We start from the raw sequence: 26,299 nt of genomic DNA on the forward strand, positions 1-26,299 counted from the left end.
TAATTCAATTGAGGTGAAAGACTTACATATTGAATGCTATAAGGCGATAATAAAAGAAATTAAAGAAGACACAAATAAATGCAAAGATACTCTGTGCTAATGGACTGGAGGAATTAATATGGTTAAAATGTCCATACTACCCAGAGCAATCTAAGATTCAAAGTAATCCCTATCCAATGGCACAGAAATAGAACAGTCCTAAAGTTTGTATGGAACCATACAAGATCCCAAATAGCTAAAGCAATCTTGAGAAAGAACAAAACTAAAGGCATCATACTCCCTGATTTCAAGCTACCTTATGAAGCTATATTAATTAAAATAGTATGCTGTTGGCATGAAAACAGACCCATAGATCAATGGAACAGAATAGAGGGCCTGAAATAAATCCACATATATATGGTCGGTTAACTTATAGCGGTATACAAGAATATACAGTGGGGAAAAGACAGCCTCTTCAGTAAATGGTATTGGGATAATTGGACAGCCACATGCTAAAGAATGAAACCGGACCTCTTTCTTATACCATACACAATAAATTAACTCAAAATGGATTAAAGTTGAATGCAAGACCTGAAGAAACTCCTAGAAGAAAACATAAACTGCAAACTCTAGGTCTTGGTGGTGATTTTTGAAACCTGACACTAGAAGCAAAAGCAATGCAAGCAAAAATAAACAAAAACTACATCAAACTAAAAGTTTCTGCAAAGCAAAGGAATCCAACTAAATGAAAAGGCAACCTACTGAATGGGAGAAAATATTTGCAAGTCATATATCCGATAAGGGGTTAATATCTAAAATATATAAAGAACTCCTACAACTCAATAGCAAAAACAAATCTGATTTTTAAATGGGCAGAACATCTATATGTTGGCTAACTGAACATAATTAAAAATACATAAAAATTTGAAAAAAAATCTAAATAGACATTTTTCAAAGAAGACATAGAAATGGCCAACAGGTCCATGAAGAGATGTTCAGCATCACTCATCATCAGGGAAATGCACATCAAAACCACAATAAGATAACACCTCACACCTGTCAGAATGGCTGTTGCTAAAAAGACAAGAAATAACAAGTATTGGTGAGGATGTAGAGAAAAGGGAACGTTGGTGGGCATGTAAATTGGTGTCGTCACTATGAAAAACAGTATGGAGGTTCATCAAAAAACTGCAAAAGCACTACCATATGATCCAGCGATTCTGCTTCTGGTTATTTGAAGAAAACAAAACACTTTGTTAAAAAGATATCTGCACCCCCATGTTCATTGCAGCATTATTTACAGTAGCCAAGATATGGAAACAAGTGTCCATTGATGAATGAGTCAATAAGTCTATAAAGAAGATATGGTATACATACACCATGGAATATTATTCAGATATAAAAAAAGAATGAAATCTTGCCGCTTGTGACATCACACATGGAGCTTGAGGGCGTTATGCTGAGTAAAATAAGTCAGAGAAAGGCAAATACCATATGATCTCTCTTATATGCCGAGTCTGAAAAAATTAAAAATTTAAAATACCAAGCTCATAGATAGAGAACAGATTGGTGCTGCCAGAGGTGAGGGATGGGAGGGTAAGGAAAATGGGTGAATTTTAAAATAAGTAAATAAATTTAATACTATAAAGAAAGTATTTTAAACTGAATGAAAAATGAATATGTATTGTATCAAAATTTGTGAAATGCAGTTAAAACAATGCTTAGAAGGATATTTAAAGCACTAAAAGCTTATATTAGAAAAGAAGAAGGTCTAAAGTCAATAATCTAAACTTCTACCTTAAGAAACTAAAAAAAGAGAAAAACCCAAAGCAAGCAAGCAAGTAAATAATGAATGAATGAACGAAGAAATCAATGAACTCAAAAATACAAAAACACTAGATAAAACCAATGACATGAAAGTCTAGTTGTTTGAAAAACATCGATAGAATTCATAAATCTCTAGTTAGACTGAGCAAGAAAAAGAGAAAGCACAGATTACCAATATCAGGAATGAAAGAGGGCATATTACTACAAACCCTATATTCAAAAGATAAGTGAATATTATGAACAACTTGGATGAAATGGACCAATTTCCGGACAGACAAATCCTAACAAAACTTACAAAGAAATAGATAACCTGACTAGTCTAGTATCTATTAAATCATTTTAGGTCAGCATTAACCTGATGCAACAATATACAAAATATTACAAGGAAAGGAAACTACTGATATCTTTGTGGACATAGACCCTTGATAAAATATTAACAAATCAAACTCCGGAATGCAAGGGCATTTTAATATTTGAAAATCAATTAATGTGTTTCATCTTATTAACAGATTGAAGAATAAAAATCACAGAATCATCTCAATGGATCATTTGACAAAGTTTCAACATTATTTATGGTAAAACCTGTCTACCAACCAGGTATTAGAAGAGAACTTCCTTAAAGGGCATTGTGTTAGTTTGTTTGGGCTGCCATAGCAGAATACCATAGACTGGGTGGCTTAGAAACAACAGAAATTTATTTCTCATAGTTCTGGAGACTGACAGGTTCAAGATCAAGTCACTGGTAGATGTGTTTGGTGAGGGCCTGGCTCTTGGTTCATAGCTACCATCTTTTTGCTTTTGTCTTCAAATGGCAGAATGAGTGAGGGAACTTTATGGATTCTGTTTTATAAAGACCTTAATCCCATTCATGAGGGTGTATTATGTAATTACTTTGCAAAAGGTCCACCTCTGAATAGCATCACATTGGCGGTTAGGTTTCAGCAATGGGTAGACAAGAATGTTTGTTCTGTAGTAGGCATCAATGGAAAAGTCTACAGCAGGGTTTCTCCACTTTAGTACATTGACATTTTGGACAAGATAATTCTTCTAAAATTGAACATTAAGAGGTCAGTTCTTTCCATACTGGTCTATAGATTCAATTCAGTCTCAGTCAGAGTCTTAGCAGGCTTTTTTGTTGATATCAAACTAATTCTCTGTGTGGCCAGACAAAATAGGCCAGTTTCATAAAGGAAGAAGAAAATTGTGCACTGAAACTGATTTTAAGACTTACTGTCAAGATGTGAGTAAAACCGTGTGTTATTAGTGAAAGTTCAGATAGTAGTTAGGTAAAGAGATAGAAGGAGTGGAATAGAGTCCAGAAGTAGACCCACACAACTATGTCTGATTGGTTTTTGGCAAAGATGAAAGGCAATTCCCTGGTGAAGTGATAATCTTTTTCACCAGATAATACTGGAACAGTGGGATACATATATGCAAAAAATGAATGTTGACCCATCCCTCACACCATATATAAAAATTAATTCAAAATGGATCATAGACCAAATTTAAAATCTAAAAGTATAAAAATCTTAAAAATATAGAACACCTTTCTTATGTTCGATTAGGCTAGTGTATTTTAGATATAACAAAAGAAGCTTAATCCATAAAAGCAAAATTATAAAGTGAAGCTTATCAAAATTAAAAAATTTTTGTCCTCCAAAGACACTGTTAAGAGAATAAGACAAATCATGGGATAAAATAGCTGCAAATCACATCTTGAATCCAGAATATACAAAGAACTATAAAAATATAATAATATGAAAACAACCAACCCAATTTAAAAATGGGCAAAAAATTTGAACAGATGCTTTAACAGAGACAATACACATATGCCAAGTGATCACATGAAAAGATGCTCAGCATTATTAGTCATTTGGGAAATGCAATTAAAACCACAGTCAGGTGCTACAACACATCTGTATGAAATTCTGATGACAATGTGGGAAACTGGAATTTTTATATGTTACTGGTGGGAATATAAAATAGTTTCCCAGCAATCCCAGTCCTTTACTCAAGAGAGATGAAAATTTATATATACACAAAGACATGTTTATAGTAGCTTTATCCATAATTGTTAAAACTGGAAACAACCTAAATGTCCTTCATGAGATGAATGGATAAACCGACTGTTTTATATCCATACAGTGGACAGACTCAGCAACAAAAAGGAAAAAACATGTTTCTATACACAGAAACATGGATGAATTTCATATCCATTACGTTAAGTGAAAGAAACAAGACTCTGAAAGTTAGATATTATATGATTACATTTATATGACATTCTAACGTAGGCCAAACTGTAGTTTCAGAGAATAATATCAGGGGTTAGAGGTTGGTGGGGGGTGTTGATTATACAGCACCTGTGAAGGAGCTGTTGTTGTTGTCGTTGTGTGTGTGTGTGTGTGTTTGATGATGGGACTGTTGTGTATTTTATGGTCTTAGTTACATTACTCGTGACATTTTTCAAAAATCATAGAACCGTACAACATTAAGTTTACTGTAAATTTAAAATATGACTCATCCAAATTCTATTGCTTCCCATTAAACCATTTTAAAATGGGGAAAGATCTCACTTTTTCATTGTAATACTTAAAATTCCCGCTCTTTGATCCCCAGTTACTTCAGGAAGTTGGGTAGTTTGTCACAGAACACAGTAAAGAAGAAACCCCAAAGAACATTCTTTTACCATCACCTTTCCACATTTTTCTTGGCTAAATGTAACTTTTACTTTTCCTATCCCTTGGAAATGAATCATAGCATGAGTTTCCTGTTCTTTTTCTGGAGTGTGTATCTTACTGACATTTCACCTATACTGTCCTCTCCGCCCCCCCCCCAACTTTCCCTTGTTTCCCCTGATCATTTCTACACATACATACCATATTCTCTTTGTTCCACTTGATCTCTTATTTAGTAATCAGTCTAGGCCCTGTGCTAGGGTCTTGGAAGATTAGTTGAGGTATGCTTTCACAGGAAAGTCTGTCTTGAAGGGCAGAAGGAGGATACGTTAATAGTAGTGTATAGTAGTGTCATTGAGTTATAAGAGAAGTATTAATAAGCATGATGTAGCACAAAAGAAGGAATAACTCATTCTGCTTGGACAGGTCAGGAAAGGCTTTATACAGGAAAGAAGCATAAAAGTGGCTCAAATTAGGGGCGCCTGGGTGGCTCAGTCGTTAAGCGTCTGCCTTCGGCTCAGGGCGTGATCCTGGCGCTATGGGATCAAGCCCCGCATCAGGCTTCTCCGCTGGGAGCCTGCTTCTTCCTCTCCCACTCCCCCTGCTTGTGTTCCCTCTCTCGCTGGCTGTCTCTCTCTCTCTGTCAAATAAATAAAATCTTTAAAAAAAAAAAAAGTGGCTCAAATTAAAATTGAATTCATTAAAATGTCAACTATGACTTTGATTATAGACTAGTAGTACAGACAGTTTAAGAAAAATATTAAATTTAGTATTAAAGCAGTCAGAAATAATCTTGTAAGCTTCAGCTAGGTGGTGTGGGGATGGGATACAGTAGTGAATTTTGTAAAGGTTATATGGAATGTAACTGATTAAAATGAAAAAGCTGAGTATCATAGAGAACTATCAATTAGTAATATACTACTTACTAAAGAAAAAATGATCAAATATAATGAGACACTGTCAAATTTCCTGTGAATCTGCTAATTATACTTATTAACATTTGGCTTGCTGACTCACATTCAATTTAGATTTTGCCTTCATTTTGGATATTATTGTCTGGTTGTACTTGGCTGCAGTGGATCCCTTTTTTCTTTATAGATTGCTGTGTTCTAGCCTCATCAGTCTTTTGCTTGCACCAGGCACATCCCTGCCATAGTGCGCTAGTATATTGTCTGTTTCCTGTGTACAGAAAACACGTCTAGATATCTGAATGGTTAACTCCCCAATCCATTCAAAATGTCTCTTTGATGCCTAAACCCTTCCACCATAACTGAAATTATAATTCACCTCCTCTCCTTTCATCCCCAAGCACTCCTGCCCTCTTTTCCCTGCACTATTTTTTAAGGGTTAATTTCTAGCATATTATGTGACTTACCTATTGTGTTTATTGTTCATTGTCTGTCTTTACCACCACTAAAATGTTAGCTTCACCAGGGCAAAGATCTTTGTCTGTTTTGTTCATTGATGTATCCCAGATCTCTAGTGCCTGGGATATGGTAGGCACTCAGTATTTGTTGGAAAATAGAATCCTTGATGCAAGAATAATAATTTCTGGGTTTTTTCCACCTAATAACATCTGGATTCAGAGTCTTAAAATAAGTTAGAATGCCTGTGACTTAACATTTTACAATTTCTGCAGTCTGCTTGAACTGTTATGATACTAAGCATTGCTCAGGAACACTGGCTTGAACCTCAAAGCTCTTCCTGACTTAGATGATAAATAGTTACCTCCCCATGAGGCCACCTTTTGAAGTATAGTATAAACACTGCTAGAAACAATGGATAAAGATAAACCTGTTCATTTGGCTTTTGAGTTTTCTTTGTTCATTTTTGAAGGTTTTCCAACTTTTGATTCTTGGTTTGCACACAAAATGAGACTGGAATTGTTTCTGTAGTAACATATGAATGCAGCTTACCCAATAAAAACCCATATACTTAAGCCAAAACATGATATAAGAGATAAGAAAATGGCTCTGAAGGTTACCAGAATTTGGCTTTTAGACAATGGACAAGGCCATTCTGAGAAACACCCTTTTAAGTTATGTACTTGGAAACTTAGGAAAGCTTGAGCAGATTTTGTATCTCAGAAAATGATAATATTCAAGTAATTCTTGAAATAACCGGGATTGTATGTAGTGCGGTAAATTTGGTTTAGTGTCTTAAATTGTATAGGGAATAAAATCAACCTCTATATAATATAGTAAATTTAAGTTTCAGTAGTAAATAAGTAAACAAATAAATTCTAAAGACAAAAAGCCTTAGTTTATAAAGCAAGTATGATAGAAAAAGTAACTGGAAAAATTTTAGTGTCACTCAAATTTCTCTATTCTCGTGTATCTTTTTCAATTAAAGTTATATTCCTATACTTTATTTAGTATTAAACTTGTAGCCCTGATTATTTTTTGTTTTTCTGATGCCTTTTAAAAGCCTCGTTCTTCACATTAAGATTTTATCCCATAACTGGCATGTAGACTACTTGACTTGGCTTTTTAATTTGACCTTGTTCTATATATATTTTTATCTTCTTGGGCTACCATTTTTTGTCTTCCCTCTTCCCCCCTACTCCTCATAAAAATGACCAGAGGTTCAAATTTAGAGCTGCAGGAATATTAATAAAATCTTCCAGAAATTGTAGATATAATTGCAGCTGTATAACTGTCACATATGTGATATATTTATGTACATATGAATGTGTATATATTTGTATTTCCTTTGCTATGATCTGTATTTTGCCCTTAGTAATTGTGGGCATCTTTTCATGGCCATATTGTATTTTCCATTTAATCTTATTTTTTAGTAGTTTTAAGTGAGATCAAACCAATGTATCATAAAACTCACCATTGTAACCATTTTAAAACGTATAATTCATTGATTATATTCACAATGTTGTGCAATTACCAGTACTGCCTAGTTCCAGAACATTTTCATCATCCCCAAAAGAAACTCCATACCCTTAAGTGGTCAGTTCTTTTTTCTCCACCCCTCTTCCCTGGCAACCACTAATCTACTTTCAGTCCTTATGAATTTACTTGTTCTGGACATTTCATGTAAATGAAATCATAAAATATATGACCTTTTGTGTTTGGCTTCTTTCACTTCATATAAAGTTTTCAAGGTTCTATCCGTGTTGTAGTGTCTATCAATAGCTCTTTCTTTTTATGACTAATATTCCATTATATGGGCATACCACATTTTGTGTATCTATTTAATGGACATCAGATTGTTTCTGCTTTTTTTCTCTCATTAAATAAGGCTGCTGTGAACATCCATGTATAAGGTTTTGTTTGAACAAATGTTTTCTATTTTCTTGAATATATTTCCATTTCATATTTAACAAGTACATAATCTATTGCAAGAATTAACTGTAATTTCCTATTTATTTTTTCCTAATTTTCCCTTTCATAAACATGCTGTTAAGTTCTTGAACATTTGTGTTTATGTAGTTTTCTAATTTCTTTAAAATTATTTCCTGTTAATGGTAGTAGCTAATGAATTCTTTGAGTTGTAATTACTGAAATCACAGGGTATGCACATTCTGATGTATATACTATTATTTTTATATATGTTGCTATATTGTCTACCAGAAAAGTTGTACCAATAATGTATGTAATTGTTATTTTTCTCATATCCTCATTGTATTATTGTTAATATTTAAAAAATTTTAATACTAAAAAATTTTTAATTTGATAGGGGAAAGTATCTTTTTGGCCTTCTATTAATATAAAATACATAAAATATTCTGTTATTTTAATTGCACTTATATGCAAATGAGATTGAGGATATTTTCATGTTTATTAAAAATCTTTTTTTTTTTTTTTTTAGTAATCTCCTGATAATGACCTTTGCCTATTTCTTTTGTGGAGGGAGTTTTCTTAATTACCCTCAAGTAGAATAAAGCTATTTACATCACACCGGACTAGCTTTTATGTAGCCCATTTTGATCAAGAATGGCCTTTTTTTCTCCTTGATATTGGTCTTTCTACATGATTGCTATTGGTATTTTATTATTTCATTTTATGCCTGTCATTTTTCACTTGACATATTATTATTTGTTTTGCAATATCTTTTTCTTGTCCTAGTTTTATAATATCTTATATAAATTTGTACATGTTTAAAATTCTAAAACACAGTCCCCACATACTTAGGTACTTGCTTCTGTTTGGAGCCATATGATTGTAGTAGTACTCTTAATTATGGTATTTGCTGTAGGCATGTCTGGGTGAAGAATAAGAAAAATGACTTTATGTACTTACTTGGAGATGTTATGTTTTACAACCAAACCAGAATTTTCAAGAAGTCATTTTAAACCCCCCCCCAATTTAAATACTTATTTATTTACAGAATGAGAGATTTAGTGGTTTTAAACTTCGTTATTTCTGGAGTATTTTTAGATTTATTTTACGTGAACTTTACTTCCCAAACCCTTTCAAATTAAGGATTCTAAATTTAGATTTGACTTTTAAATGGGAGTACCACACAGAAGAAAATGTTTTTAAAATACTTAAATAATATCTACCATTGATAACATTGCTTCAGATATTTTTGAAGATTTTGTAATATATGAGAGAGGTAAAGAAATTTATGATTCTACCAGGTAATACAAATTCTTGAATTTAGGAGGAATTGATGGTCTCTGATGGTAGTTCATGCTTATGTTTGTTTATCTGTGTTTGTAGCCCTTTGGATCTCTGCCAGAAAAGTAATTGGACATTGCACTTTGACCTGATGATTTTTGTGGAATTAGCGTAGAGCATCTTACAGTACTCATAATTATTTATTTTTTTTTAAAGATTTTATTTATTTATTTGACAGAGATAGAGACAGCCAGCGAGAGAGGGAACACAAGCAGGGGAAGTGGGAGAGGAAGAAGCAGGCTCCTAGGAAGGAGCCTGATGTGGGGCTTGATCCCAGAACTCTGGGATCACGCCCTGAGCCTAAGGCAGATGCTTAACGACTGCGCCACCCAGGCGCCCCAGTACTCATAATTATTAAATTATATTTTATTTATTTTCAGCAATGGAAAGTTGCTGTCTCATTAAATTTTTTGTTATGAAAATTCAGCATTTTAAATGCTCAAATATTTCTCATTCTTATAGAACAAGGAAGAGGTTGCACAGTTTAATGAACTTTAGTTCATTTTTGGAGGGCATCATAATAATTTCTTTCTGATTTTCAAATTTCCAGAGTTCATTCATATAACCTAATATTTTATTAAAATTCTTCCTACATGTGTTTCCTTTAAATCACTTTGACTTTTAAAATGTAAAATATTTTCATGTTTTTGATACTCAGTTTTTAAAAATTGTTGAATCAATGAACACACACTTTTGTTTCTAACGTACCTACCATCTACGTATAAATGTCATTTTAAAGTAGTCTTTTGAAAGCCTAAGATAAGTTTTATATGTTGGTACAATTTAATTTCAGAATCTATTAAGAAATGAAAATTTACCACATAGAAAAGAAGATAATATTGTTTCATTGTTAGGTGAATTACAGTACATACTACAATTGTAAATATTGCTTCACTGAATGATTTTTCATATAAATTTACATATAAATACATGGCTTGAAGATTCAAAATTTCAAACAATAAGAACTTGCATGAATATTATCAATGACAAAATAAAGTATATTCTATTTGGTATTGCCAATTAAAAAAAACTTGTGAAAATTGTAAGTTACTGTCTGATAATTTATAATCAGTTTTGTTATTTGCCTTACAAATGGCAATTTACAAATCCATTTAGGGGTCTTATTTTAGAATCTATCTTGGATCATTTAAAAATAAAGTCATCTACCTGTGACTTTATTAGAAAAATATGTACACAGAGAAAGAGAAAAAATTAGAATATAGTGAAGGCAGATGTTCACCTTCTGTGTAGTTGTTAATATTTATCAAATTATATCAATCATGATAATTAATGTAGCTTAGTCATCAAAGAAATCGAAATGAATAGAAAGCTAAAGTTGGAACAAGAGCTAACATGAAAAAAATGGAAGAATAAATGTCATATTCATGAATTAGAATTATATTCAGTCTTATCACCAAGGCAAATTTATTTGTGGTCAGTGATCTTTTCTGGATGAAGGCCAATTTCCACATTAATAAAAAGATTATAGTTGGATTTATTTTCAGTTATTTGTTTTTGAAAGTTCAGTACTCTTCGGGTCAGAAAATACTGTATCTTCAGTATGATTAAACATTCTTTTATTGTATCCATCTCTGAGTAGATTCTTCTTTTGACTAAAGTTTCAGAAATTAACACCTACTATAACTATTTGTGATGTGATTGTAATGGTGCATTTGAATGAATTTTGCTTTTGAACAAAACACTTTGGTATAAGTTTTATTGAAACTTTTTTTACTCTACTTAATGGTAAAATACTGTTTCACTTTCTCTTAACATTAATATATTTTATAACAAAGGGTTTTATTTCAGTTGCAAATGAGACCCTTTTCTCCAAACAATTCCTTGGGCCACTTTGAAATAATGGGAGCTTTGTAGTTAACTTATTCATTTATTTTTTTGGCAGCAGCTATGCTAAGAATTTAAATTTTATATGAAAAATATTCACCCCAGTTACACTACATGTTTACTGCTCATTTTTTTGTTTTGTTTTGTTTTTTGTTTTTCTTATTTCTGAGGCTGTCAGTGAGAACCCATAACCAACCAGGAAAACCAATTGACTGATTCTCCTCCATCTGTCAAATCTTGTCTCATGAGTAGATCAGCATGAGGTGACAGCAAACAGAGATGGGTCTAGGCAGGCTTTTTCTGGCCTCTGCTCTCGCATCTATAAAATGAAAGAGTTGTTGAAATTTAATTACAGATAATTTGGAATCTAGTGGATTGTTATTTGGTCTGGACGCTCCTGGTTTCTTATAACCGACGTAGAGTAAGATATTAAATTATGATTAAAGCAATTAAGGCCTACAAATAAGTGAAAGCATTTTAATTTTTTAAAATTTTCACATGGTATTTTACAGACAAAATAAAAGCCATTTGCATAATGAGGACATAAAGGCTAAAATACTAACAGCTTTTAAAAAAAAAAACACTAATCTATAAATTGTGATTTATAATAGAGTTAGTAATTGTTTCTCACTTTATACCAGGGATTGATTAAGTCATTGCATAAATCTGGACATGATATATCTTATTTAATACATTTTTAAAAATATTTTATTTATTTATTTGACAGAGATAGACAGCCAGTGATAGAGGGAGCGCAAGCAGGGGGAGTGGGAGAGGAAGAAGCAGGCTCATAGTGGAGGGGCCTGATGTGGGGCTCGATCCCAGAATGCCGGGATCACGCCCTGAGCCGAAGGTAGACGCTTAACAACTGAGCCACCCAGATGCCCCTGTTTAATACATTTTTTGCAGATTTTATTGTTTGATTGATTTGAGAGAGAGAGAGAGGCAGACAGAGGCAGAGGGAGAAGCAGGCTCCTCACTGAGCAGAGAGCCTGATGTGGACCTCGATCCCAGAACCCTGGGATCATGACCTGAGCAAAAGGTAGATGCTTAACCAACTGAGCCACACAGGTGCTCCCTACTTAATACATTTTTTGAAGTAAAATTCTTGTAAGTAGGATTTTCGTGGACATTGTTTTTACTTTGATAATTTTTTTGGTTATGTTAATGACTACAAATAAGATACATAACTTTGTTTTCAGGGCAAAGATAGTAAACATGGTTTAAACATTAAGAATTGGCTTTCTTAATATTTGCAATGAAAAGCATTCTATTCTGAGTTACCTCTCAATGCTGAGAAATTTTCATTTTTGTAGTGGTTGTAACAACAACATGATCTTCTAATGTGGTTTCAATTACAATACCAAATTATAGTTCCTTTTGGATATGTGTTTCCAAATTTAATATTTGTTAAAAATGTTCTACATTGAAGTACGAGGGTTGAGAGTGAATGGTCAATACATAGATGTAGCCAATAGCACAAACTATATACATCTTCTTCCTTTATTTTCATACATTACTGACTGTGTGTGTGGTCGGTTTTGTTTGGTTTCATAAAGGGTATAAATATTTGGAAAGGTATATGGGACCATGTCCTGTTGGAGATTTCAGCGTGTGGTTATGAGAGAAGAAGATATCATTTGGGGGGAATGCAGCTTTAGAAATTTGGCTTTGGAGTTTTCCTGTATAATTATACTAGGAATTAACAAACAACATAGCAAGAATTTGCAGTGCTTTTCCAAACGGTGGTTGTTAAACAATAATTGGAAGCTGTAGGAAATAAAACAGTATTTTGCATGAAGTAGGTATTCAGTCAACATTGGTTAAACTGAAGAACATTCTACTTGATATCTAAGTGCTGTTCTCATAATTCACAAAAGAAAAAAATAAAAATTTTAATTCTTCTTAGGCCCAAAAAATGAGAGCTGTTCTTCAAAATGAATTTTCTTATAACTTTTAGAAAAGTTAACATTAAAAAAGTGTATTTATTATTAAAGTTATAACTTTATAAGACATATAGTTTAATAATTAATAATAATTTTCCTAGCCAATCTTATACATTCTGAGGTGTAAAGCTAGCAAATTCAATCAAGCTTTTGCTCCTTTTGTCCTGTCATTATCAGCCTATCATGTTTGGGAAAGAATGATGGCCCTACAAGCAAACAGGGAGCCTGTTTCTGTGACTTGCAGATACCCTCCCTTCTCCAGTAGAAGAGGTGACAAGGGACCAGCTTGATTTACGTGCTGAGTGTACTGCATATTCATCTTAACTGAGTTCATTTTATTTATTAAAGTAGGTAAATATAGTGTTTATTGCATCCAGATAATGTGTAGCCATCTTATTCAGGCTACTCAGTTTGCAATTGTAAACTTGATGGCAGGTTTCTTAAATATCTGTGTGTTGTTGTTGTTGTTTATTTTTTTTAAAGAGATATCCCAAAGTTGCAGATGGCTGGCTCATCTCCAAATACCTCTTCAAGGTACTCTATGCTGGTGATGTCTCCCGCCACTGAGCTGCGCGGGAGCATGGAATTGACTTACTGGGGAGGGCTGTATCAGTTAAGTGATCTTTTTTAGTACATTGCATGGGTTTTGCAAAGCTTTCTGTTTTTGTTTTTGTTAATCCAGAGGGCACAAATATGCTTATGCTAATTTTTAAATTAAAATCTTGTTGTAAACCCACACAATATAATAATCCATTTACTCTCCTTTCTTTCTCATGTGACCCCCTTCATATTTCTTTAAGTTCCCATGGTTTCAGTCACTTTTATTAATCATGCATATCTGTGCAATTACGTTGTTACTCTTAACGATGTAAGAATTATTAGTTATCTCCTTAATTTCGTAAGTGCTCTGTAATAAGATTTGTGTTACATGCAAACTGGGGGCTTAAGGAAGCTGTGTGATTTTTCCAGGGTCACTCAATAAAACATACATGGGCAATATCAATAACTGCTTTGCCATTCTGGAATCAATAACGTGAATATATTTCTTAGTTTCCCTTCTCCCAGGTAGAATGCATGCCTTTATTCACTTACTCAAACTTTTTAACTGAGTTCCTCCTGTCTGCAAACCACTGCTAGGCTTTGTTCTTAATGACTTAGCCTTTTATTATATTTTTTAATTAGAAAAGAAATATATAGTCATTATTTTTAAGGATTTAAAATTAAGACAACAGATGGAAAGTAGAAAACAAATATTTCTTTTCTTCAACCTTCACCCTCACAAATAATCATTTTAAACAGTTTCAATTTGTTTTATGTCCTCTATGTATAGCCTTAATCACTACTGAAACAGATTATGCTTGATTTCTTCAGGGCTCACATTTATGTGTTGCTCTCTGTATGAAGTCCAGCCTTTGGTACTCTAATTCAGTCTGCCAGTATTCTAAGCCTTTTGTTAAAAAGCTGGTAAAAGAAAAAGACAAAATCTTTGTCCTCTCCTTGGAAAGATGGTAAAATTATTGGGATAAAAACTTTAAGTCAAATTCAATTTTCAGATTTTTGGTGAACTTGGTTACCTTAATTTTTTTGTCTTCAAAGATTAACTCATTTTTATGGTATAGATACATATTATAGATATTTGTGATAAATTCCTTACCAGTGAACAAGACATTGTCAGTAACAAAGAATAATAATTATGTTTTGTAAATTAGTAACTGTGTTTCATAGTTGTTAAATGATTTACTTGAGATGTCCTGTAAGTAACATACAGAGCTAGCGATGTAAGTACAACTGAGTGTCTAATCTAGACTTGTACTTCTTAAGATTCAGCTTAATATGTAATTAAAGTTATTTTTAAAGTGTTTAAATTCCTTTCTTAGAGTATTTATATGAAATTTAGAAAATTGATCAGGGTCATTATTTTACTTTCAAAGCTGGGTAGTCTAATAAATAGGAACCTCAACTAAAAATATTTTCTTTTAAAAAAAGGAAAAGACTCTGTCCTCTTGCAGAAATGGGGATTTTCTCTGTTTAGCAAAAATATAATAGAAAATATTAAACTGACTTTTATAAATTAGCAGTAAGAAATTCAAGATTGCTGTTAGAAAATTTAAAGTAAAAAGTTAAAAGTTGAATTCATCTAAATAGTAATATATTGGCAACAATGAATCCACAAGTGAACATTTTCCTTGAAGTATCTGAAAACTTTTACAGTGATATCAGAGTGGTTAATTAAGTCAATGAGACTGTTTTTATTGCTTGTCTGGTTGAATAGCAGTTCCAAGGTGATAGTCTTTGATACTGTGATTTAGGTGATGCATTGTAACACTAACAAGACTTCGGCTTGGGGGACGGGTTTTTCACTTGCTCTTTTGGGTAAGCACTTATACAAAGGGTAGAGAAAGACGTCACTAAACAGATTCACTTACATTTTATATTATCAAAAGATGATGTGTCAGCCACTACTTAGTAGAGGACCACTTTAGAAAATTTAGTCCTTGTTCTTAGAAGGTCTCATTCCAGCTGTGAACTAAGATAAAAGCAAAACACAAATATATTGCATAATGTGAACAGACATCTAACTTAAATATAGAAGAATAATTTTATTTTATTTTTAAAATTTTTTAGAAGAGTTATTTTAAAATAACCTTGGACCCTAGAGATCACAGGCCGTTTTTAGGTGCTGAAAATAAGGCAGTTTGGTGGGAAAGAGATCACATAGCTGGTTAGTAGTACGTTATCTTTTAGTCTAGCAAACTTTTCACCCTTTCTTTCTTTGCCTTAAAATGAATTAGAGTAGACTGATGGAATGTCAGTAAGTTTTGAAAAAGTTGTTTTTTAACTTCATCATTGGTAAAAGTTAACTTCTAGGAAAACATGTAACAGAAAGCATATTACACACATATCAATAGCTTTTAAAAGAATTCTGTTAGCGACAGTGTATTTCTTCTCCTGAAAAAAATTTCTTCAAGATACAGACTAGTTGTTTCCTTGCTGTGTGATTTGCTTTTATGGTTATTTTTAAAGGAAATGAAAATATTTGGGGAGTGACTGTTTATTGCTTTAATAGTTATTTTAAAAGGCACGATCAGCTTGTAGCTTTGTTTATTAATTTTTATGTTGAATAGTGATTACAGACTAATAGCCTAAGTACATCTTTTGCTATTAATCTGTGCTTAAGTAAAAATGATCTTCAAATAATATCTCAAGTAACCAATTGAATGCTTCCATTATTTTAAAATTAAATATAACCTTTTCAGAGATGCAGAAATTATCTAATATAATTTACATAAAATTCTAGGATATACAATTTGTAAGAGAGTTTGTTTGGAGGCTCTAACAAGGAATATAACTTCTCTTAAAGCATATTCTTTTGAATGTGAAAAATTCAGTGTCTTGAATTCAGAACTTCAGTTTAAAAATGATGCACATGGAAGAGGAAGGAAGGCAGAATCAAGCCAAGTCATCCTCACATCTAGTTTGCTAAGTTGATAAAAGTGTTGTGAAGATACTACAGGTTTATTTATTTAAGGCCCTGCAAATCATGATGATAGTTATTCTTTTAATTGTTCAGTTTCTTAGTTTGTAATCTGGGAAATCTTACCATAGTCTCTTGGGTGAAAGTCTTGTAGGCAGCATACCTTACCATAGCTGGAGTCCCAAGGATATAGTGCCCATTCCTTCTCTGTTTAACCTTAGCCTAGATTTTGTTTTTTGGTATCTTTGTTTCCTCTCCTCCAAAATGGGGTTTTGTTATATTCTTTTGTGAGTTTTTTGACAGCTTTATTTTAAAACTTCTCATGAATTATTTTCCTTAGCCATTTCAAACTCATGAGAAGGTTTAAAATAAAGTCAACAGAGAAAACTTGTGATGTTCCCTTTCTTTAAGATCCTTTCTTGATGGAAGTCTGGCTATACCTCTCATTTTAAATTATGGAGTGATCTTAATTAATAGAAGCCAAAGAAAATTAGTTGAGACTAGAAATATTTTGGGAAGGTTAATTTGAAATGGTTGATATGGGATAAGTTTGCATTAGGGAGTAAATTTTAAGCATTTTTCTAGATTCTGATTAAGGGGGAAATTTTAATTTTGCATTCCATTCCCACTTTGTTTACAGAACAGGGGAGCTTGGGTCCCTTAGCTGTTTGTATGGTAATAGTGATAACAGTGGTAATAATTGCTAACATCCATACCAGGCTATAAACTCATTGCTGCACATAGATTACTTCATCTAATTCTCTCAACAGTGTTATCAGGTAGGTACTGCCATTATTGTCAACTTACAGAAGAAACCCAGATTGATAGGGTGAAGTTAACTCAAGATCACATAGCTAAAAAGTGATCTAATTCAGATCGCTCTGATTAAAAACGCATATTCTTAACCAGTAGGCATCCTGCCTCCTCTCCAAATGGCTAACAAATTGATGACATGAAAATTGTCCTAAAGACAAAGTATACTGAGGTACTGTACCAGGAACTTTTTTAACTCAAAGAACAGAGGGGTCAAAGGAAAGTGACGGGGAGAAATTGAGAGAAAGAAGGGAGATTATAAGTATTCCTATAAATTTTAATTTGTAGGTAGTAAGATTTGATTTTTAAAGAAACATTGAGTTTAGAGACATTGAGTTGATAAATGATTTGAGATGCTTTTGTGTTTTTATTTATAAAGACGAAGGTATGTTTGTCCGGAATGTTTGACATTTGTAATCTAGGAGGCACATTTCTTAATACCAAATTGTCATTGTACTGTCTCTATAAAAAGATTTTTAAAATTCAAATTTTATGTGCATTGCAATTAAGATGATGTTTTGTGTTGATTTACCAGTTGATTTGTTTAACAAATATCTACTGAATGCCTATTATGACCCAAGAATTAAATGTTGGGGATTGATTTGAAGTCAAACAAGATACAGTCCATGCCTTAACTGATTTTACCACCTAATATGTAAGATAATCAAGTAAACAGTTACAAGGATAAATAAGCACAGGGTGCTATGTCAGTACATAGGGAGGGATTGAGCCACTATAGAGATTGTACATGGATTACAAGAAGAATAGGACCTTAAAATGTCCTGACTAATGAATAGGAGTTACTTATGATATGTACAATTTCTGTTGGTTAATTAACTATAAATACATTATTAGAAATACCAGGGGGATCTTTTTAAAAAATACCTATGCCTGGGCCCGCCCTTAAAGATTTTGATTATTTACCTTGGGGTGGAGCCCAAGCATGGGCATTTTTTAAAAAGCAGCTCAGTTATTTTTACGGGCTGCTGTGGTTAGAAAGCACTGAACTGTCATTTGAGACATCACTCCTAAAATGGTGCTTGTTGACAAGAATACTTCTGATGTTGCTGCAGAGAAGCTATTACTGGGGACAGGAAAATTTAAGATAAATAATTAAGGAAACCCAGGTTTAAAATGTAAAAGCAGATCTTTCTACTTTAAGATTAAACAGCTTACCTAGTTAAGACTAATCCTTCCAGAAAACTAAAGAAAGAATTAAGATGTCTCTTATAACCTACTTAAAAATGCTCAGTGTACAAAATGGTGCCCATGGACCCACGACTCAGAGTCCCATATAGAAATATTAATACTAATGTAAGATAACATGTAAAAGAACATTTGTTCATGAGTGGACACATAATTACCCAAATCTCAAAAATTGTATTAGTAAATGCCTGAAGGATTTTTTGTGGGTTGCCAACTAGAAGAAAGCAGATTAATGACAGGAACTTTATGGCTTTCTGGATGAGAATAGTTGGGTAGATTATGTTTGATCAGTGAACATAGGATTCTAATTCATAATGTTTACTTAGAAGATAGACCACAACATTGTTTCATTTCTTGGAAGTCTCCCTATGAAGAGGGGGAAAAGCGTTATGTTACTATTTTTTCTGTTTCTCTAAGTAGAGAAAGCTTTAGAATGCAACCTTTGACATGTGAATTAATGGTTAACTAGAACCATAAGGAGGGTTTTCTGGGACCTGTCTAAAAGAATAATGGAATATTAAACTGCAAGAGATTTTTTTAGTGTCTGGTCCGTTTTTCTTTCGTTTTATCTTGTCGTTGAGAAAACTATGATTCAGATTCATTAAATAAATTGTCCACAGTAGCACAACTAGTTAAAGGTGGAGCAGGACTAGATTGAAGGCTTTTTGCCACTCTGGTCAGTGACATTTTCGCTATGGCAAACTAGGCTGTCTTTTATTTTTCAGAACTTTATTCTTGCATTTTGAATTTTCTAGTCTAGTTTTCTTTTATTTTGTATTACAATTTGTCTCCTGAAGGTCAAGTAACCTGGTTTGGTTATGAAAGTCCTCGTAGCTTCTGGGACTATATCAGAGTGGCTTGCCGGAAAGTTTCACAGAATTGTATCTGCAGCATTGAAAATATGGAAAATGTCAGTTCCTCTAGAGCTAAGGTAAGACATAAATAATAATATGCCATGTGTATAATCTAATCCTCAGCAGTTTTGACTCAAATAGAAAATTCTGAGCTCTTTGCTATATAAATATTTTTTTCTTGGTTAGGATTGAGCACTTGACCATGTTTAAAATCTTTTATAGGTTTATTTCTATTTTTTTACTTAGTTGCATGTAGTTATTTAGAATGCTCTTGAATCTTCTTGTTGCCTTATGAATAGCAAGAAGGTTTGAAGCTAGTCATTATGAATTCTTTTTTGAGAAGCACAATAAAATATTTTTTATTCTGTGAAGTTTCTACATTTCTTGAGTTACCTAAACCAGTGGCTCTCAGTGTCCTGAAGAACCCTGGTGATTCATAATGTCAAAAGTCTTTTCATGTAGTACCAAGATAAATAACTTATTTGCCTTTTGCATTTTGTTGACACTTGCACTGCTGATACAGAAACAATGGTGGCAAAATTGCTGGTTCCTTAGCATGAATTAAAGCAGTGGCATCTAACTACTAGTAATCATTAAGTTTTTCCCACTGCACTTAGTCAAAAAGAAAGAAAGAAAGAGAGAGAGAAAGAAAGAAAGAAAGAAAGAGAAAAGAAAAGAAAAGAAAAGAAAAGAAAAGAAAAAAGAAAAGCCAGTTCCTCTTAAAAATGTCCATGATGGTGCAGTAAACATTATTAATTTTATTAAATCTCAACCTTTGAGTGCCTATCTTTTTAATATCCTGAGTATTAAAATGGAAAGTATGCATAAAGCATTTGCAGCATACTGAAATATGATGGTTATTTCAAGGAGAAGTGCTCATGTAGTTTGAATTGTGAGCTGAATTAGACACTTTTGTCATGTAATACTATTTTTACTTAAAAGCGTACAAACTATAGTTTTTTAGACTTAAGCATTTGGAAGAATTTTCTTGAATAAAAATGAACAAAGTGAGCCTGTTAATTCAAGGGAAACAGCTGACAGCATTGGTTGCCAATGGTAAAATTAAAACTTTCAAGTAAAAATTAGAATCTTGGAAAACTTGTATTCACCATCTTAAGCCTAATAGTTTCCCTGTACTTACAGACTTTTCTGATAATAATGATGTTGATATTAGCCAATATATTTTTTAAATTGTTTACTGAAATGTGTTAGCATTTGGTAAATCTGCAAAACTCATAATTTCCAAATGATCAATGCATTATCATTAGATAATGGATTTAATGAAATACAGTATGAAAAGTTCATTGGCATGGTTATATTTTTCATGTTGCAATTAGCCTTTTAGGAATTATCAGTTATTGAGTTTTAATGTAGAATTAAAGGGGAATATCCACAATCATCTGAAAAGGCTGTAAGAGATTCCCTTTTGCAACTATGTATCCATGTGAGGCTAGATAGCCTTCAAATGCTTCAACTAAAACAACAATTATAACAGATTATATGCAGCAGCAGATCCCTAGTTCTCTTTTATTAAGCCATACATTAAAAAGATTTGAAAAAATGTAAAATAGACCCACTTTTGTCACTAATATTTTTGTTTAGGAAAAGATAGTTATTTTTCAAAAATATGTTATTTATGTTAACATATAATCTTTTTTTTAATTTCCTAATATTTTAGAAGTTTCCAGTTTTGACTTGTAATACAGTAAATATCAATAGATATAACCCATATGAAAGCATTCTGGAGTCTCCAATAGTTTTTAAGATTATAAAAAGTCTGAGCTGCTCATATAAGCTGTATCAGCTTTGGTTTACGAGTTTTATTTTTTTATTGGATTGTCATACTACGTTCCTTACTATTTTTGGCACTTAAGAATTACAGAATGAAACCAAAGTAGAAAGTATAGATTGAAAATAGATAATGTACAGTTTTAAGATCAAGACATAATTCATTATTTCATAGTTACAAACTTACAAATTATGTGTCTATAATAAATGAAAGTATTACCATCATCTTTAAAAGGTATAGTTTCTGAGTTTATTGTTCCTGCATCTATTTTTATTTAGGATATTTTTTCTTCTGAAAAATTATTGGTTAGTAAAATTGATAAAGGTATATTGAAATTAAATATTTTGTAAAACAAAAACTGAATAAGTTTTAAAAAATGAGATTTATAATATTTAAATTTAGTGAGAAGATTAGAAATATACTTAAACATTTCTAAATTTATAATGTGGAAGTATATTTTGGGGTAAAGTTGACAGCTATGATTTTTCTCACCTTGTGAAGACTAAAGCCATATTGTTCACTGTCTAAAACTGCTGCTCCCTCCTTCACTTCCTTCTGCCAATCCAACCAGAGGGCTGTGAGCAACAGTCAACTTTCGGTTTCAGTGCCTTCTAACTTTTTTAGATTCACACTTTTTCAAGCCAAATGCCTTCATTTTTAAGTCAATCATAGATTTTTAAAAATATTTTTTCTTATAGATGTCTAAATCTTGTGTTTTATATTAACAACTTTCTTCTTAAACATAATATTGTCACAGTAGTCCTTTAGCCTCTATTTTCTCAAACTCCTGACTTTATGCATTTATTTACTTTCTAATTGATTGACTAAAGGCTTAAAAAATGTGCAATGTGAATTCTCCTTTGCATCTTCTTTGAGTTTATATCATTTTTCCTTTTATGTTTCCTTCTGGTTTAAGAATAATATCTTGGGGGGCGCCTGGGTGGCACAGCGGTTAAGCGTCTGCCTTCAGCTCAGGGCGTGATCTCGGTGTTATGGGATCGAGCCCCACATCAGGCTCCTCTGCTGTGAGCCTGCTTCTTCCTCTCCCACTCCCCCTGCTTGTGTTCCCTCTCTCATTGGCTGTCTCTATCTCTGTCAAATAAATAAATAAATAAAATCTTTAAAAAAAAATAATATCTTGGTTTCTGTAGGTTAAGATTAAAAGGCAAACTATAATTTGAATGAAACAAGTCTATGCAAATAGAAAGTACTCCAGTGGCACGTACACTTTATTTTCTTATTTTCAAACTAAAAGAAGGAGGAATTAACATGACAAGTGTATTCTAAGCCCCTTTAATATAGGAGAGAATATACTTATAGAACTAGCATATACCAAAATACAAAAGGTAATTGAGAAGCTAACAAACATTAGAAATGTAGCATTTGGATCTGGGTGGAGCACAGAAATGCAAACCCCAGCTGAGCACCTTTCTTAATGAGACTTTTGGGACTAAGCCCTATGTTACAAGATGCTGCCCAGCAGAGAGAGTTAATACTTATTTTGTAAAAAAAAAAAAACAAAACACCAGTGTTGAGTATGAAAATATCACAGAAAGATCATGTTCCAAATCCTGCTTTTATATCTTTGTTTTGCTGAGGCCTCAAACAGATTCCAATTAGTGGGGAAAGAGAGGTCTGTGATGTGCCTGGTGATGCTGGGAAAAGTCTGCAAGCAAAGATTACTTCTGTCTTTATTCATTGCAGTGGGTAGAGCAAAGTACTTAATCTACTCAGTAAATCACACCTGCCAACTGTCAGAATTGAAGGATTAAGCAAATACTTCAGATGGCTGGTTTACTGAGCCTTTGAGCTGCTTTCTAGAGTGACCAGTAGCCTATATAGTATCCATCTCATTCAGCCTTGACACTTGTGAAAACAGAACCACAGCACCAAATTTACCTGCTAAACAATGTGCAACTCCGTACACTTGGGACCCAAACAGATATTCATTTTTGAATTCTATGTAAGAAGCAGAACACCTTTGATTATACATTTAGGGCTATGTGGATGACATTTTAAGCAGTGGAAAACAAGGTACCTTACAGAGAATGACTAATTCAGTATAGAAACATTCTTTAAATTTAGTTTCGATTGAATCAGGATTATCTGTGTCCTAGAACTACTGTACAATTTAGATTCACATCATAGAAACTTACCACCATGGGAGATCTGATACTTACTAAGCTGAGATCTATGAAATGCTGACAGTCCCTTTCTTTGCTCAGTCCATGAGCAGCTGAGCCTATTTTCTAGGGCTTAAACAAAGCCTAGCAATGGAATAGAATATTTGGATTGAAGATCATGTCTGTAATCTTTCCATCTCACATATCAGATACGTTGGCAGCCATTCTTTCCACAATATGCAGACGTTCTGGGAATGGGATTTCTGTATATGGGATTTCTTTTTTGTTGTTGTTGTTTCTTTTTTTTTAGGTTTTATATATTTGAGAGAGAGAGCATGAGCAGGGGAGAGGAGCAGAGGGAGAGTGAGCAGACTCCCCGCTGAGGACGGAGCCCACTGCAAGGCTCGATCCCAAGACCCTGAGATCATGACCTGAGCCAAAGGCAGATGCTTAACCAACTGAGCCACCTAGGCACCCCATGGGATTTCTTATTTAAGTTTCAGATTAGAATTAGCACTCTAAGAAAACTAACTTCATCTCAGCAGGCATTTCACTCCCTTCTGAACACACCCACCTTTCCTGTCTGTTATTGGGCTGATTACTAATAAGCATAATGTATGATTTCTGACAGAAATTCCCCTAATTGGATCCTTAATTACTACTGTTATTTATTTTACAGATGTTTCCATTGAATTTTCTTAGTATTCCCATGGATTTCAAGCTCAAGAAATCCTTTTCCTCCTTTCGTTTTTGTTGTTGGTTTTGGCCTCTGGAATATAAGCTTTGTGCTGTTCTCGAGTTCTTCCTGCCTTCCTGCTTGTCTTACGAAGTTTTTTCTTTTTCTTTGTTTTTAAGAACAGCTCTTGTTTGTGGCTGAGTTAGGCTTTCCTGGTTTGTGGTTGTTTACCCTGTACATTTGTTCTGTTCTTGAGTTTAACATATTAGACCAATTTCAGAATATGCTGATCACATCAGCCATTCATATATTCATGCATTTTTCCATCAGATAAATTTTTATTGAGCACCTATACCATGTCAGCACTGTGAATGTAGTCCTTAACACATTCTTAGGACAGAAATCCCTAATCCCTCCTGGTCTTTTTGGGGTCTCATCCTCTTGTTCACTTTTTCCTTTGTTCAAAAGCTGACTTAGTCACTGCTTTTTCTTAGAGATAGGTTAGCCAAATTTTCTATGGAAAGAGGCTAAGGTGGGGTCAGAGGGGTTATTAATCATGGATACACCAGAGTAATCAAATACTAGAACTTTACGGTAAGGTATAGATTTGTGAAGATGCCATTTTTATGATCATTCTCTATTACTAACTCAAAAATCTATCTATCTCTTTAAACCACCACTTGTTTCTTATCCCTAGACTTCCATTGTGATGGTTCCAAACCTGGAAGAGTGTCAGACATATTTGGGAAGCTTTAAAAATAAAGAAAGTTTCTCAGGCAGAAACTAGACGTATTTTCATTCTGCCCATTTGTCTTATACTCTCTCCATTTTAAATCCTAACTTCCTATGAGTCTTTATAAAATGCCATTTTCCTCATATTATTCCTTTTCCGCACTTGTCACTGGTGCCTCTAATGCCTATTAGCAATGAGCAAGTTACTTATCTACTTGAATTTTCTCCAAGTATTCAACAAGTATATATTGAGTACCTGCTGTGTGCTAGAAACTGTTATAAACACTGATGATACAGTGACACTGGTGAAAAGATGGCAGAGAACAAATGTTATGTATGTTATATTTTAGTAATGTAACAAATATATACGTAATATAATCTATGGGGCCATGAAAAAATGAAACAGTTTAAGAGATTAGAAAGTGAACAGAGTGGTGAAAGAAACCACTCTTTTAGATAGTGTAGGTAGGAAAGGCTTATGTGAGACAATCACATTTGAGCCAGGATGTGAATTATGGGAGGAAATGTGCTCTGCAAATAGTGAACAGAGGAAACAAGGTATATTAACAGTTGAGATATTGTTCTCAGTTCACTGAGGAGGTACTTGAGGGTTTCTTTCTTTTAGTTTTTTTTTTTAAACAATAGAGTACTATAATCTAATTTACTTTTCAAAAAGATCCACCAAGTGCAGTATGGGGCAGGCATAGGGAGAGAGAGAGAGTCATGTTAGAAGGATATAACTAGAGTCAAAAAACCCAGATGATCCTAGAGGTGAGAAATGAACCAGTTTCTGCTTCTAGTGATGACAGAATAGCTTATATCAGAGCAATCCTTCTGCCAAGAACAGCTGTAAAGGTTGGATAAAATATGCATAGCAACAAATTTAAGACCTAAGAGAACAACGAAGGCATGAGGACTGCAGTAGCCACAGTACTGGACAGAAGGATAGTACTTGAGGTGAGCCCTACATTCATCTTGGCTTTTAGCCTAAGGGCATTTGTCTGTTCACATCATTGGTAGAGAGGCTAATCAGAGAGCTCTGGGGGGTTCTTTTACCAGGACTTAATATATTGAGAGAACAGCAGACATATGTGTCTGAGGTTATACATGCAGTTTTCCTATGAGCTGTTTGCCAACTTTAAGCCACCTTAATTTAAGCACAGAGCAGAAGTTTCATTAACCAAGCTGAAAGCAGCAGGTAGGAGGCTAAAAAAAGCTGACTGAAGATTTCAGTCTTGTTCTGGAGAGACAGAAGTTAGAGTTCAAGGTCAAACACATTGGAGGGGCCCTGTAAAGTACTGTAGGCTTTTTTATTTGAGAGCCTAAAAAGGCTCTACCTTGGAAGTAAGGGAAATTCAGATGAAGACCAGCCCAAAAAAGGCCTAAGAGTGGTGCCCTTAAATAGTGCAAAGTGATTTTCAAGTACACTCCTTGCCTACTTGAAGAAAAAGAAATCTAAGGAAAGGTAGCATTAGTGCAGCTACAAACTTTTATATGCAATGTCCAGTATTCAATCAAAAACCACTACACGTATCAAGAAACAAGATCAAGTGACCAAAACTAAGAAATATATAAAAGAAAACTGAAACAGACCTATGGGAGATGCAGATAATGAACTTTTAAGTAACTATAGTAGAAAATATAAATAAAGACTAGTAGTACCAGAGAACTGGAGTATATAATAAAGTTTAAATAGAAAACCATAAAATATTCAGTTATACCAAA

At 33.3% G+C, this 26,299-nt stretch overlaps 1 protein-coding gene across 4 annotated transcripts in view; it reads left to right on the forward strand.

Moving 5' to 3' along the window:
• Nucleotides 1-26,299, forward strand: part of RUNDC3B (RUN domain containing 3B) — a 126,503-nt gene that overhangs the window by 29,560 nt on the left and 70,644 nt on the right. For 2 of the 4 annotated variants that reach the window (XM_034667382.1, XM_034667397.1), the window contains exons 3-4: nucleotides 13,390-13,440; nucleotides 19,198-19,331. In XM_034667382.1, coding sequence (XP_034523273.1) covers nucleotides 13,390-13,440; nucleotides 19,198-19,331 — 185 coding nt within the window. The remainder of the gene's footprint in view (nucleotides 1-13,389; nucleotides 13,441-19,197; nucleotides 19,332-26,299) is intronic. The other 2 variants (XM_034667389.1, XM_034667406.1) reach the window with 1 other exon arrangement.

This window comes from Ailuropoda melanoleuca, chromosome 1 (assembly GCF_002007445.2).
Source record: "Ailuropoda melanoleuca isolate Jingjing chromosome 1, ASM200744v2, whole genome shotgun sequence".
Classification (NCBI taxonomy): Eukaryota; Metazoa; Chordata; class Mammalia; order Carnivora; family Ursidae; genus Ailuropoda; species Ailuropoda melanoleuca.